The 13,982-nt window shown below is 32.6% G+C and overlaps 1 protein-coding gene across 4 annotated transcripts in view; it reads left to right on the forward strand.

Annotated features, from left to right (window-relative positions):
- Positions 1-13,982, forward strand: part of PDE3A (phosphodiesterase 3A) — a 316,338-nt gene that overhangs the window by 190,781 nt on the left and 111,575 nt on the right. The window contains exon 1 of one of the 4 annotated variants that reach the window (XM_057299395.2): positions 9,157-9,311. The exons of the other annotated variants lie outside the window; for them this stretch is intronic. Coding sequence (XP_057155378.1) covers positions 9,267-9,311 — 45 coding nt within the window. The 5' untranslated portion in view covers positions 9,157-9,266. Of the gene's footprint in view, positions 1-9,156; positions 9,312-13,982 lie in introns of those variants that run through there. 4 annotated transcript variants of the gene reach the window in all.

Genomic DNA, 13,982 nt, shown 5'->3' on the forward strand with positions numbered 1-13,982 from the left:
AAAATTCTGGTTTGTATGATTCTAAATAATTCAAGTATTATGTGTAAAATACTGGAAGATAGCTGAGTATTCCGATGGAAAAAAAGTGATGAAATGCACACTAGACTATCAGTATGCTTACAAATGACCCATGGCCTATTTTGGAGCATGTCTTTAGTGGTTTAACAAGTCCTGGAGGCAACAAATTGTAAAAATTCTAGACTAAAAGCAACTACCTAGATCAGTGAGCCTTTATAGCATAATGTTAAGTCTCAAGGATGAATTTTGATGAGGAGTCATTGTGCTTTACTTTTTTGTCTGTAATTTCAAGGGAATGGATCTGATTGTGATACCTACTGAAGTTGATTAACCTAATCATTTGCCTACTAATGGCCTGATTCAGTGACACGTCACTTCTTTTCTAGGTTAAATCATTTGTTTTTGATAAGAGAATGTGGAGAGAAATTTAAATGCCTTTTCATATTTATCTGGAGTAATGCCATATATATTTATTGAAGTTAATTCCTTTTAATACATTTTGGAAAGATGACCAGCCGTATTTCCCAGGAATTTGTTCCAAGGGATTAATATGAGCAGATTGGGAGCTCATTATTACGTCTCTCAAATGTCCGACATGTTACCAGGGAATAATTTATGCCCTAGAGCTAGCTGCCAGTGCCACTTTTTCTACAAACATAGTGTCTTTCACTTGCATTTCTTCCTCCTTTTTCATTTTTCCATATATCAACCTAACAACTATTAATATTCGTTCAGAAATTTTTCCAATAATTGTTTAACTTTTGGCAACTCTCCAAAGACAGTTTGGTTTGGGGGTTTTTCGTTTGCTTGTTGTTTTGAGAAATTTGTTTAAATTTTGCTTATACTAACGGGGACCACACAAAATATATTTGCCTAGGGCCTCACTTATTGTAGGGATGGCCTTGTCATTGCATGTAACAGTGACAGGAAGGGACCTAAATATCATATCTATCTTCTCCATTAGGTCTTCCTCTAGATATTTAAAATTTTATCCTTTAGTCAGTTCTGCACTACTGGACAATTATTTTTTACTCTTCCCCCACTCTTTGAAATTGCTTTTATTTAGTTACTGTTTAGTATTATGTCTTTAATTTGCATTGACAAACTGCAAGACACAGTTTTTAGCAAATCTATCATAGTAGGGATATTGCTGACAATGTCCACAGCACACACAGTGTCAAGAGGATGGGGAGACATTTCTCTCTGTCCTCAGAGAAGGGAAAACAGTGTTTCTCTTTAACAACTGAACCCACTAGTATATTAGTTCTCTAGCATCCCTGGTCTCTACCTAGTAGAGGCCAGAAACAACACCCCTAGTCCCCAAGCTGTGATAAGAAAAATGTCTCTAGACATTGTCAAATGTTCCCTGGGAATCAAATTTGCTTTTAGATGAAAACCACTGAAATTACAGCATAATCTCATTGATAGGTGTATGGAAGATAGTAAATAAATATTTAGTGATTAATGTTGACACTTTATGTAGGAAAATGAGAACATGTTTCTTCAAGCATTTATGCTTTCAGGTTTTCAGGTTTCATCTTTAAGTCTATCGAATAGAAATTTTAAAGAACATATTCATTTCATTGTGAAGTAGTTTTCTCAGAGTGGAATTATGTCCAAGAAATCTAATGGCTAGGTTAGGGGGGAATGTACTCTTCCCACACTTACACATTTAAGTGATTCGCAGGAGGAAAGAGAGTTTGGCTATGTCCTCACAGTAGTTTCATGGAACTTGTGTTTCAGGGAAACTGATGGATGACCTTCTGTAAGTGACTCTTTATTACAGGCCCTGGTCTCTTAAAAGAACATTGATGAACAGGAATCAAATCCACAGAAATAAAAGGGAAAATTGCCACTGGCATTTATGCTTTTATTGTTTTCCCCATGTTTATAGATTAGTAGACATGTTGTTTAATACTTATTGAATGACCCTCTTATGTTGGGGCCTGTGGACATCATTTCCATGACATGGGCACTACCTTGTGTTTGTTTAGCCAAATCACAACCTGTGGTACTTTATTTGAAACGAAACAAAGCAATCAAATAAACAACCACTGATAATAGATGTTTCTCTGCAGGGACTGCAGATAGTTTAAGCAATAGTCAATTTTACTAAGTGTACAAAAGCATATTTTGAGAGAGAAATAAAAACAAAAATAATACCTATCACTTTAAGCCACAGTTTCTGACCACTGTTGCAGTTGTGACTTTTCTTATATTCTTTCCCCCAGATAGCTTATTGTACACATTAAGAAAATTAATGCAAGTATTTTGCATGTACGTTCTTGTAAAGCAAATATACACATTCTGAAAAATTTCCAGCTCTCAAGTTTTGCCTTCCACTTGAGAGAATAACAGGAGAAAAATATGCTAACTTGATAACAGTTAATTTTATCTTTGAATTGCAATATCTGACAAAGGGAAATAATTTTTATCTCACGCTGGGTGATTTTATACCATCAGCAGCATTGAGTAAGATCTTGTTTTTTATTAATCCTGACAACATACCCTAAAAGGGAAGTTCTGTGGGTGGATTTTTGATTTTTACTCCACTTATAGATAAAACTGATAAAAAAAGATTGTGCCAAAAATAATCAGCTTCTCATAGAAGATTAAAATCTAAGACTAGGATGTATTAACTAGAACAAATAATCAGATATAGAGGTAGATAAAGGTGATATAGGGTGGAGGAGGTTATATGGAGTAGTAAGGACAGTTAACTGGAGAGGGTGAATTGAGGCAAAGAAAATGGGAAATGTTGATCTTTTAAGATGAATATTAACATCCATTTTCGTATACTAACAAAAAAACACAGGATACGGGCTTTTAGTACTTTCTTGGTACAATTTTTTTTTTATTTGGAGAAATTGAATGTTTTAATTTCTTATTAACACATATCCAGGCTATATGTATAAGTATGTATTTCTAATAGCATTAACATCTTATTTATGGTACAAGAATTTTTCTTTACAGCCATTCTAGGGAACAAACTAAAATATTGTTTAATAGCATTCCTCACAAGATTTTATATTCTCATCAAAGGTACTGATTTTCTTACAAAGATTTACCTTGGGAGAACAAAGGTGGTTTAGCAGTTATGTTGTCAACATTAAGTGATTGTCCCATGTTATGTAAAATTCAGCCATCATGTAAACATCAGTAAACCCAAAGTTACCAGGGCTGATAACTACAAAGAAAAAGCCTGGCATAATATTAGCGATATTAACTAAAATTATCTTAAAAGTCACAAAAATGAAACTTCTTGTCAGATTTGATTTTCTAGATCACAGAAGTTTGTTTTGCTTTTTGGCGGAGTTTTTTTTCCCCTTTTTTGGTGGTGATGCATTGTGTAATAAGCAATTCTTGGAAAACTCTTAAGTGTTACAAGTTAAAGCTTATTGGAAATCTGCAGGTTATCAAACTTGCATCAAAATAGTTTGCTCGCTGAGTTCTGTGGTGTTGTGTTTAAATACTTCTGGGTGACAGTTTCCACTTGGATCTCTACAACTATTTCCATTTTAGAATTTTGTAATCATATTCTTTGTTTTCAAATCATTTTAACCCTGAATTTAGAGAAAGTTGTTTACATAGTATCAGCGATACACACTTAAAAGGGTATTTTTTTTTAAGTTTAGGAGTAAAAACCTCTCAGAAAATTGTGGGTGAGACAAACAGATGGAGTAGGAATCGCAGAAATAAACTACATCATGATCAGTCAGGAAGATGTAGTGCAAACAGATATAAAAGCTCTAGTTCTCAAAGGACTGGGAGCAGAGGAGTGGAAAGAAGTTGTCTATCAAAGATGATGATTGGAAAATATAGAAAAGACCATCTCATGAAGCAAAAAGAACATGGCCATTGAAGCCATGTTGAAGTTAGAAACATGCAGTGAATTTTTTGTTGTTGTTGTTACTGGGAATGAATGATGATTTGGGGGACCGACGGGTCTTAACTCCACTTTTACCACTCATTGTCCCTATTCAGGTGTACGGTGACTTAGTGCCATAACTTTGGTGACATTTCTCTTCTGGTGCCTCAAAAATATGGTAGTATATGCACAATTATTGCATTTTCAGGCCTTTGCATGAGTTTTTAAAGAGTATTCCAATTAACTATAAGTTTAGGAAATGTAATCCTAGGACAATTTAGTTTTCTTTTTCGTGGAGAAATACAGCATGACTTCAAACAAGTTTTGCTAAATAGTAAATTTGCAGCAGCCAGTTTTGTTTTATACTGATTATGGCAACCTTGTGTATAGTGAATTTTTAATTAATATTTCTAAAATAAATGAAAGCATTATAATTTATGAACTTAAGAGTTTCATTTATTCAAGTAAGCTTTGCTGAACCAATGTGTCTTGAGGAAATCTGTTAATCCATAATAAAATATAGCAGCCCTTGAGGAATTAGTGAAATTGTATCTACAGCATGAATAATAAAGCCAAGAAGCCTTTTGTTTTATTTATGCTATTCCCCTGCTTTCAGGCTTTTCTGTTTCGAAAGCGTACAGCTAAGTTGAGATTCCCAACTTTTAATGTCCACGATACCTTATTGTAGGACAGCATATTATTACTTTGACTGTAAACTGAAATTACTGGATGAAGAATAATTTGTCATGTTGTCATTACTTAAGGAGAAGATAGTATTTAAATATTGACTTTTTCATACAGGAACATGTGTTCTCATTCTCTAGGCATGTGACTACTCCCCCCCACTTCCTCCCTTCTTTCTTTTCTTTTTTTCTCTTATCACATGGAACTTTTGGGCTCAGGAGTGATTCTGTCTCATGCAGCTTAGGGATCTGAAATTTACATAAGGACTTTAATAGAAGCTTATGACACATGATATGACCAGGCTTTTCACTATTTTTTGCCATTTATTTGGCTTAAAATCAATGGAACAAACTGAACTTGGCATTACTATTTCTGTTCAAAAAGAAGAAAAATATATAATTTTACTGTTTTTTATGTTTTGGTCTTGGCACTGTGGCTTTTGTTTATGGAAAAAGACAAGAGAGGAAAAAAGCATTATTTTAACTTCACATGATAAATAATCATACCAAACTGATATTTCCTTAAAAAGTATTTGTTCGTTTTTCTTATTACAATGAGTATTGCTAGTAATTCAGTGCAAGTTTGAAATGATATACTGGTAATATCTTCTTTAAATAGCATTATAGGTTTAAGTACATCACTAACATCATAACTTTATAGAGATATTGCATTAGAATTCATCTAGTTTCTGTACTTATTCACGAATAAGAGATGCTTACGTAGATGTTATTTCTTCTTGACAAATTCTATTAGCATAAAATAAAAGCATTAATATTTACTTTTAATAAAAGTCATAACATTTAGTGTTAAGTTCCTTTATAAGTGCTTTATGGACATTATTAACTAATTTAAAACATCAACTATTTTTATCTGGAGTGAATTTCTGCCAATATTAATTAGGAAAAATAGGGATATAAATAACGTCTATGGCTTCTAAATGTTTAAAAGACATTCTATGTTCGTCATTTTATGCACTGGTGGTTGTGGAACTTTTAATCAGTGGATACAGCATTGGAAGTAATATTTTTGGGAATGAACAGTGTTATACATATTATATGCATAGCTAGAAGCATAGGAGAGGCTGTCATTTGTTATACTAGATATCAAATTGTTGAACCTGTTTCTCTTTTCATGTGACACAACATTTCATACATACAGCACAGTATAGTGAATAATGTACAAAAGCTAGGTAGATTTAATGAATATTAAAATTTTCTGTATTTGATGCAGTATTTTTGTTGATAGCTATACGACTGCTTAGAAATAATCTCATTAAACTTTTTCATAATGTATACATTATTCCCATTAATAGATATATACTTCATTAAATTTATTTTAAATAGATATATACTTCATTAAATTTATTTTACTATGTTTGACCTTTTGGGAATTTAGAGAATATGGACAAAGAAGTAGTTTAGAGAGCATGGAAAAGAATTAGAGGAAATGGAAAGGATTAATTTTCAAAGAGACAAGCAAAATTGGTTGATTTTAATTTTTAAAGGCTGAGTACATTGATAAATGTGGATACATGTAATATCTATTTTAATACCACCTGGAAAAAGCTGGCATATAGCCACCACATTAATAAATATGTGTGTATAAATGGGTTGTTCTAAATGAATGAATGTTGTCATAAGCATGCCTTATATTAAAAATAAAATCATTATCTTTATGGAGATATAAAAAAAGTAAGATATTTTATTAACATTATTCTTTTCCAAATATGCTAACTTTGGTAACCACATTTAAAGTCTTTTTGAAATCATGTTTTAAAAAATCATCCCTATGATGGTCACCAGATTAACTTCTTAATATCAGCTTCATTTAGATAAACTATGAAATTGGAAAACTGATATTATGTATTGCTTCACTGTCTTCTACAAATACTTTCTGTACATTGTATATAAATAATGTCTTTAAGAGTTTAAAAGATAAAGATGTTCTATATATTTTTATTTTAAAAGTTTATTTATTTATGAGGGAATTAGGGTTACAATAGTATGTCTCTCTCTTCTTTCATAACCTTGTAAGGAGTGTCCTGTTCGCAGCAGAATAGTTTTTGCAGAACAAAATCACAGGATTAGAGAAGAATTGTAAAACCCATTAAGGCATTACCCTATTTAATATTTTTATCATTAATTAATATGCCCCTCATAATGCACATTTACATTTTGACATCAAAAAGAAGAATATGTAGCTAATGTATGAATGATAGAATACAGATTTAGAAAGCTTTCTCATTAACCTTCAGTTAAAATACTAAACTAAGAAGATTCAAGAGGAGAAAATAAAATTTTGCACTTAAGTTTTTAATAAAACTTCAGTGTGGAAAGTACCTGCATATTTGTTCATAAGCAAATGAAGAAACAAGAAGTAAGATTTAAGAATTTGGATTGACGTCAAGCCCAATATCATATGGATTTTCTAACAGCAAGTGCCACTTTGGGCTTCACTAACGTATTTATGGCATACAGAACAGAATAATTAATTCAATAAATTCTGCGCTGGCCAGATGACCTCTGCAGTGTTGAATTCAGTTCTGAGTACATAATTTCAAGAAGGATATTGAAAAGCTGATGCACTCACATAAACAATCAATATGTCTAGAAACAGTGTCCCAGATGAGGTGGAAGTTTAGCTTATGAAAGAGAACTTATGATGAAAAACAAGAGAGGGAGAAAAACTGTGCTCTCTTAAGTTATCAACGCGGTGGCTCACGCCTATAATCCCAGTGCTTTGGGAGGCCACGTGGGTGGATCACTTGAGGCCAGTGATTTGAGACCAGCTTGGCCAATATGGTGAAATGCCATCTCTACTAAAAATACAAAAAATTAACTGAATGTGATGGTGCATACCTGTAATCCCAGCTACTTGGAAGGCTGAGGCAGGAGAATCTCTTGAACCCAGGAGGTGGAGGTTGCAATGAACCAAGATCATGCCACTGCACTCCAGCCTGGGCAACAGAATGCGACGCTGTCTCAAAAAAAAAAGAAAAAGAAAAAAAAGGTGTAAAGGGAGTGAAATTTTTCTCTTTGTCATTCTGTAAGGTGATATTTGGACAAGTGAATAGAACATAGAGCAGTCAGATTTTGCTTAAATATAAGGAATACATTTCTAGCCATTCAAATTGATTTAAAAATAAAATAAGGCAGTGGTTTTCCTGAATATGAAATAGGTTAAATGATTGTGCATAGAGAAGTGTCTGTTAGAGTAGATGAGCCAACTTCGTAAGCGTTCATTTTTTTGTTTCTAAACAGTCATGAACAGACCAAGATATGAAAATCTTAATCTCCTAAATTACTGTGTGTCTCAGTGTACCTCAGAGAAGAGTCCTGTAACTATGCTCTTCATTTAATGGAAATTTCCAAATCTAGGCAAACCATGAGTCTTGAGCTCAGATCTAGGCTGTCTTCTGTACAGACTAGAATTGTCAGCTCCCCTTGAGGAGCTGTTTTTAAAGCAGTCATTCCTATGGACTAGCAGTATCCATTCAGTATCAGCTAGTGAACTTATTAGACGTTCTGATGGACAATGTTTTAGATGAAACTAGAAAAGTCTTCCTTTTAAGAAGTTTCCCAGGTGATGTGACAAGTGTTCATGTTATGATAGCATCAACTTAAATGTGTCAGTATGGATGATGATTGGATTTCGGTACTTAAAGTAATCTTTGTATTGCTTCTGCCTAAAATTCTAGAGTTAGAGCTAAATTTCTTTACTACTTCATGTTTGTTCATCCATGAATTGTGGGAGCTTATATTGTAGACTGATCTCAGTCATATATTCATTAGTATGGATGAAAGATAATGAGAATAATGTTTGATGAGGAAATGAGGGAAAATAAATGTGGGTACTGAGTACTGTGTTGAAAGACAGGGAAACAGCATTGAGGATTGATACAGGTCTCTCTTCTCACAGCCTCTGGCACCACAGCAATAATATTGTAAACTCTAAGGAGAGCCATTTACATTATAGTGTACATGAATGATGACCCCCCTGGAGTTGTGCAGTGCACAACACTCACAACTGCATACATGATCCTTTTAAGCCCTTTACATCTACTTCTATACTTAGAATTACTTCCAAAGCCTAAACTTGAATCCTACATTCTGATTAACTCTCAGGAAAACAAAACAAGGCCTGTTATTTTCTGACTCCTAGCTTTTCTACCAGTATCTTACCTCTCTATCTAAAGTAGATCAAATATCCTGTACTCTGGGTGGCATCATGTTATTTCACTCCTCTGGGCCTTTACAAGTACACTGTTTCAACTTTTAATAAATCTTAAATACAACTGAAACATTATTTGAGTCCCAGCTCTAAGCACTGTTTTCGTAACACATTTTACATCCATAATGCATTTATCATAGAACTTAGAACACTATGCAAAATTTCCCACTAGACTAAAGCTTCTAGTATCCAAGTAGTACTTCATTTGACTCTCCAATAGTGATTGCCACCCATAAGTTGTTCAGGAAATGTTGAATCAATGAATGAGAGTGGGGCATAAAATGGGAAATTTGAGCACACAGAACTTTCATTTAACCTACTTCACTATTTGACTATGGTGTGGCCTTGCTTTTAATTGGAGGATAGCTGGAGTTGCAATCAGTATTCATGAAAGCATGTTTTTAAAAAAATGAGAATCAGTCTAACAGAATCTGAACTTTAAAAAACATCTCATTACTGATTATACATGGTGACGATATTTTCCAAATCGTGGAGCTTCTACTGGGAAAAGGTATGAATAACCTTTTTGTTCTATAATGATTTTCAACAGAAATTATATTAGAGAAGGACAGTTGAAAGCCTTTTAAAAATAAATTCAGAAAGTAATCCAAATCAAGTTTATGATAAACTGGCTCAGTGTATTTATTAAATGTATTTTTAGTTAATTTTTAATGAGTTATAAAAATATGACCTGGGACCAAAAAACTTCCCAGTAAAAGTTCTAGAATGATTTTTTAAGATGTTACAAAACTATCTTAGAATGTTAAACAGAATATTTTATTAACTTAGAACTCTTCACTAAACTCCCAAATGAAAACCAGATCTTTCCATCTCAGTAAAATACTAAAGTATCATGAAACTTTATAATCCTTATCTAGCACCAAATCTACTTTTATCTAAAGATTGACAATGTCCATCCTTCTGCATTTTTTCCTATTTTCCTCATGGATTAGTAGCATATTTAGAATTTTTGAGGTTTCATGCTAAAATTTATGAAGGAAAATAAAATATATAATACCCCGTCACAGTAGAAGGGAATACTAAACATCTGTTCAAAGAATAACTCGTTGAGCAGACAAGTCATTTAAATATAAAATATGCAAATTATACAAGTGATTTTAGTGCTTTGGACAAGATTATTCACTGCCACGGTCCCTCCAATTCTGAAGTTCGTGCATGTATTTTATGTTTTGCCTAGAATAAGTTATTTTTGTAAATGTATGAAATACCAAATCAGAAATGCCAATATATAATATCTTCCCCCCATACTGTACTGATTGGTATTCATCAGTAACTACCAGTCAAATGACTAGTCTACATTTCTAAACACACTGAAATTTCCAAACTTGGGAGTTGGTTCATTTGAGAGTGAAGTGCTTAACTGGTGATACTTGTGTCTTTTTAAAAACTAACTTTGATGGTAAGTTTTTTGTATTTTATAAGTAATTTTTCATTGCTTCCTGTAACAAAACATAAAAGATTTAAAATAAAATACTTAAAATATACCTTGAATTAATTAAAGGAAAAAGAAAGCGACATTAATTGAATATGTATTTTTGCCATATATTGTGCTAAGTACTTTTTTCACAGAATTTATTTTAATCTACAAAATAATTTCTGAGAATAGATAATTTATTTATTCAGTTAAGGCTTTGGGGCATCTCCTGTGTGTAGGCACAGTGCGGTGGTGAAGCAGTTCCATGGGAAACAGGACAGATGAACTTTTTGTTCTCATGAAGCTCGTATTCTAGAATTCTAGATATTATTATTATACCTTTACCTATGAAGAGACAGACTTGAATAGTTGTTATGACTTGCCGAAGTCACTGAGCTAGAAAGAGGTAAGACTGTGTTCAAATGCAAGACTAAGATGCAAGACTGTTTTCAAATGCAGGACAAACGCAAGAGGTAAGACTGTTCTAATTTGAAAAAGCCACTTTCGTCTCTTCTGTGCTATATTCCCTTCCCCAACATATATTTAAGATGTGATTTATCATGAAGATATCCAAACACTTTGCCATATAAGGTCAAAATTCAGTTTTTTTATACTGATGCTAATTATGATCATTTAAAATAAATTCATTTTTATTTAATTATTTGCTAAACCTGAATTTTAATTAGAAACATAATCCCTATATTGTGATAGAGATTATAAATTGAGTCTCAGAAATTTAAATAACTACAAGGTCAATCTTCGAGTAGTGGGTTTTCCAAACAGTCTTGTAAATGTGCAGGAAAACAAAAACATTTCAGAATTGCTTTTCTGACAAAAAGAAAAAATGGAGATTTCAGCCCACAGAAATATAGCCCTGCATTTTCTGCTTCTAAGCCTGCCTTATGTAAATTAGATTTATTATGTCCAGTACATGAAGAAATTCCATGCCAAACCTATATAGCTCTTTAAGCTTTCTACTTCACCACATTTGCAGCGGGTCTGTTAAGTAAGTTAGTTTATTTGGAGTAGAAATTACCTCTGAATATGAACTTTGGAAGACTTCTAAAAGTGATATAACCTCTCATTTAACCAGCACGAGGTCCATGGGGGTAAAATTTACTATACCTGGTCTTCTTAAAGCTGCACATCTGTGAAAGCAAAAAGTTATAATTAAGTTTTTCTGGAATTTCATGAAATTGCACATTTTAAAGTGTAGTCCTGCAGGACTTCACATTAACTGAAATCAAAGACAGCCTGGTACAGTGGTGAAGAGAATGATCTTTGAAATAATAAAAATTCCAAGTCCACCACTGAATGTATACGTGACCTTAATTAGATATTTAACCTTTGGAAGTAATGCTTTTTCATCTAGAAAGTGAGTCAGTATCTACTTTGAAAGTTTGTTCTGTGGATACAGTATGTTGGAAGACATTAAATTTAAAAGTATGTGGAATAAACACTCTTATTTAGATGATAGCTTTCATCATTATCATTATCATCACCATCACCATCAACATCATCATCTTGCTCCCACCACCACCAGCTCCACCTGTATATCATGCTATACAAGTATGCTCAGCATGATGAGCCCAGGCCTTCTTTTCTCTGATCCTTCAGAAAATGACTTACACGATGCCCTTGGACCATGGAGGATCAACTTACAAGGTCACATTTGTCTGACTGTCCCTAATATAGCGATATGTAGCATCTTCTAATCTTTTTCTCCCACAAACGGCAAGATATCTCAATATCATCCTACAGTAAAGGGAGATTATACTGCCTCATAATCTATTCTACCAAAATGATTGTTAGCAGGATCCCACCATTACACAGATTTTTCGTTCATACTTTAGAGATGGCATCGAAACCAAGCCCCCAAATGGAAATATCTTCCTCCCAAGTTTCTATAAATGCCATTGGACATACTATTTATTGAGTTAACTTTGACTACGTGAGTAAGACAAATTATTTGTCTAAGTTGGAATGCCTGTTTTTCAAGTAATTCATGAGGAGGAATATAATATTATCCACAAAGTATTCCTTAGGAATTTTCAGTGGGAATAGTAATTTTGATGTCCTATATCTTATATTTTATGAAAGAAATTAAGACAAAGTTGTTGTTACTAAAATTGGATTTACTTTTTAATCGACATTCTTATTAGTTGGCATCAAACAAAATGTTACTTAAGTAAATTTCAGCTTACCTAATTTATCTTATTTAACTCTTTCATTATGGCTAATATAGTATTTGAAATTAAGCTATAAAATCAATTAAGATTAAGCTGTAAGAAAAAGTTCTGACTAAAATTAGGAGGGAAAAATAAAGCTCTGATTAAATAAACAATTACAGAAAAATAAATTTTAACTCTAAGATAAATTTGCCTTGCAGCTTGGTTTTGATGTACAATTTGTGTATTAGCTGATTAGGTAACTTCAAAAGTCATCAGCTATCTACTGGTTACAATACAGGGAACATTTGGGAATCTAACCTATTAACACATAATTTAATAGGTAACACATGTTACTCTCTAAGATTGTTTGGGATCATCTACAGACTTTCATCCAAGTGAAAAAGAGTTCTACTTCATTCTGAGTTAGGTCACAAGGTCCTGTTAATTTTAGCTGTTTATAAATTTTCACTGAGAGGCTGTTCTTTCATCCTCCTATTTTTTTTAAGCTCAAAGTTCTTGATTTAATCTGATAAATGAGCTCAAGTTACAAATTCTAATCTGATAATTTTTAGTTTCTTATACACCTGATTGAAATAAGGGTCTCTTTAAAAAAAATGTAGCACAAAACCCAATGCAAAACAACTAAGAAATTTGGTCAATATTTGTATATGTACACAAAGAACTTACACCTAAAACCTATTGCTATATCTTAATTTGAACTTTTTAAAAAATTGATTAATTTTTGTGGGCGCATAGTAAGTGTATATATTTATAGGGTACATGAAAGATTTTGCTATAGGTATGCAATTCTAACAGGCACATTATGGAAAATGAGGTATCCATCCCCTCAAGCATTTATCCTTTGTGTTAAAAATAATCCAATTATACTCTTTTAGTTATTTTTAAATGTAGAATTATTAATTTGCATTTTTATTATACTAATCTATAAAATGAATATTATTGAGAGAATTGCTTAAATTTTAGCATTACCAGTCTTTAAGTTTTCTAAATATGGTTTTGGAGTAAAATATTATCTTACCTTTCCAAAGCAAGGAATTTGGAAACAAGATTAGTCTCAAGTATTAATTGAAGTATGAGTACTATTTCATATGTTACAATTTTTATATTATCTATTGAATGTTAGATTGGCAGGAAATAGCAAAATTGACTAAAATAGAGATGTGAACATCCTGAAATAAAGACAGTACTATATACAACTAATTAAAAACAGAGGGATGAGTAGTTTGGCAGAAGAATTAAGATATCTGGAAAATGAAATAAGAATTGCCTTGGTCTTACATGATGTGAAAGGACTATATCCACTACTAGCAATAAACAGAAAAGAGAAACTGACTTTCAGCATTAAGCATTCACTGGTGGAAATGAAGTTAGACAGTTTTCATTTTAAGTGTGCTCAATTTATGGATATTCACGGAAATATAATTTGTCAAGTAGAACAATCTTCTTGTCAGTTACAGAAAATATATTGATAATGAGAATGTTATTTATCTTCCCTTAGCCATGTGCCATTATGGGCTCAGATTGGCTTCTCGTTTTTTAAATGGAATGTGTCCAG

The sequence above is a fragment of the Pan paniscus genome, chromosome 10, assembly GCF_029289425.2.
Source record: "Pan paniscus chromosome 10, NHGRI_mPanPan1-v2.0_pri, whole genome shotgun sequence".
Classification (NCBI taxonomy): Eukaryota; Metazoa; Chordata; class Mammalia; order Primates; family Hominidae; genus Pan; species Pan paniscus.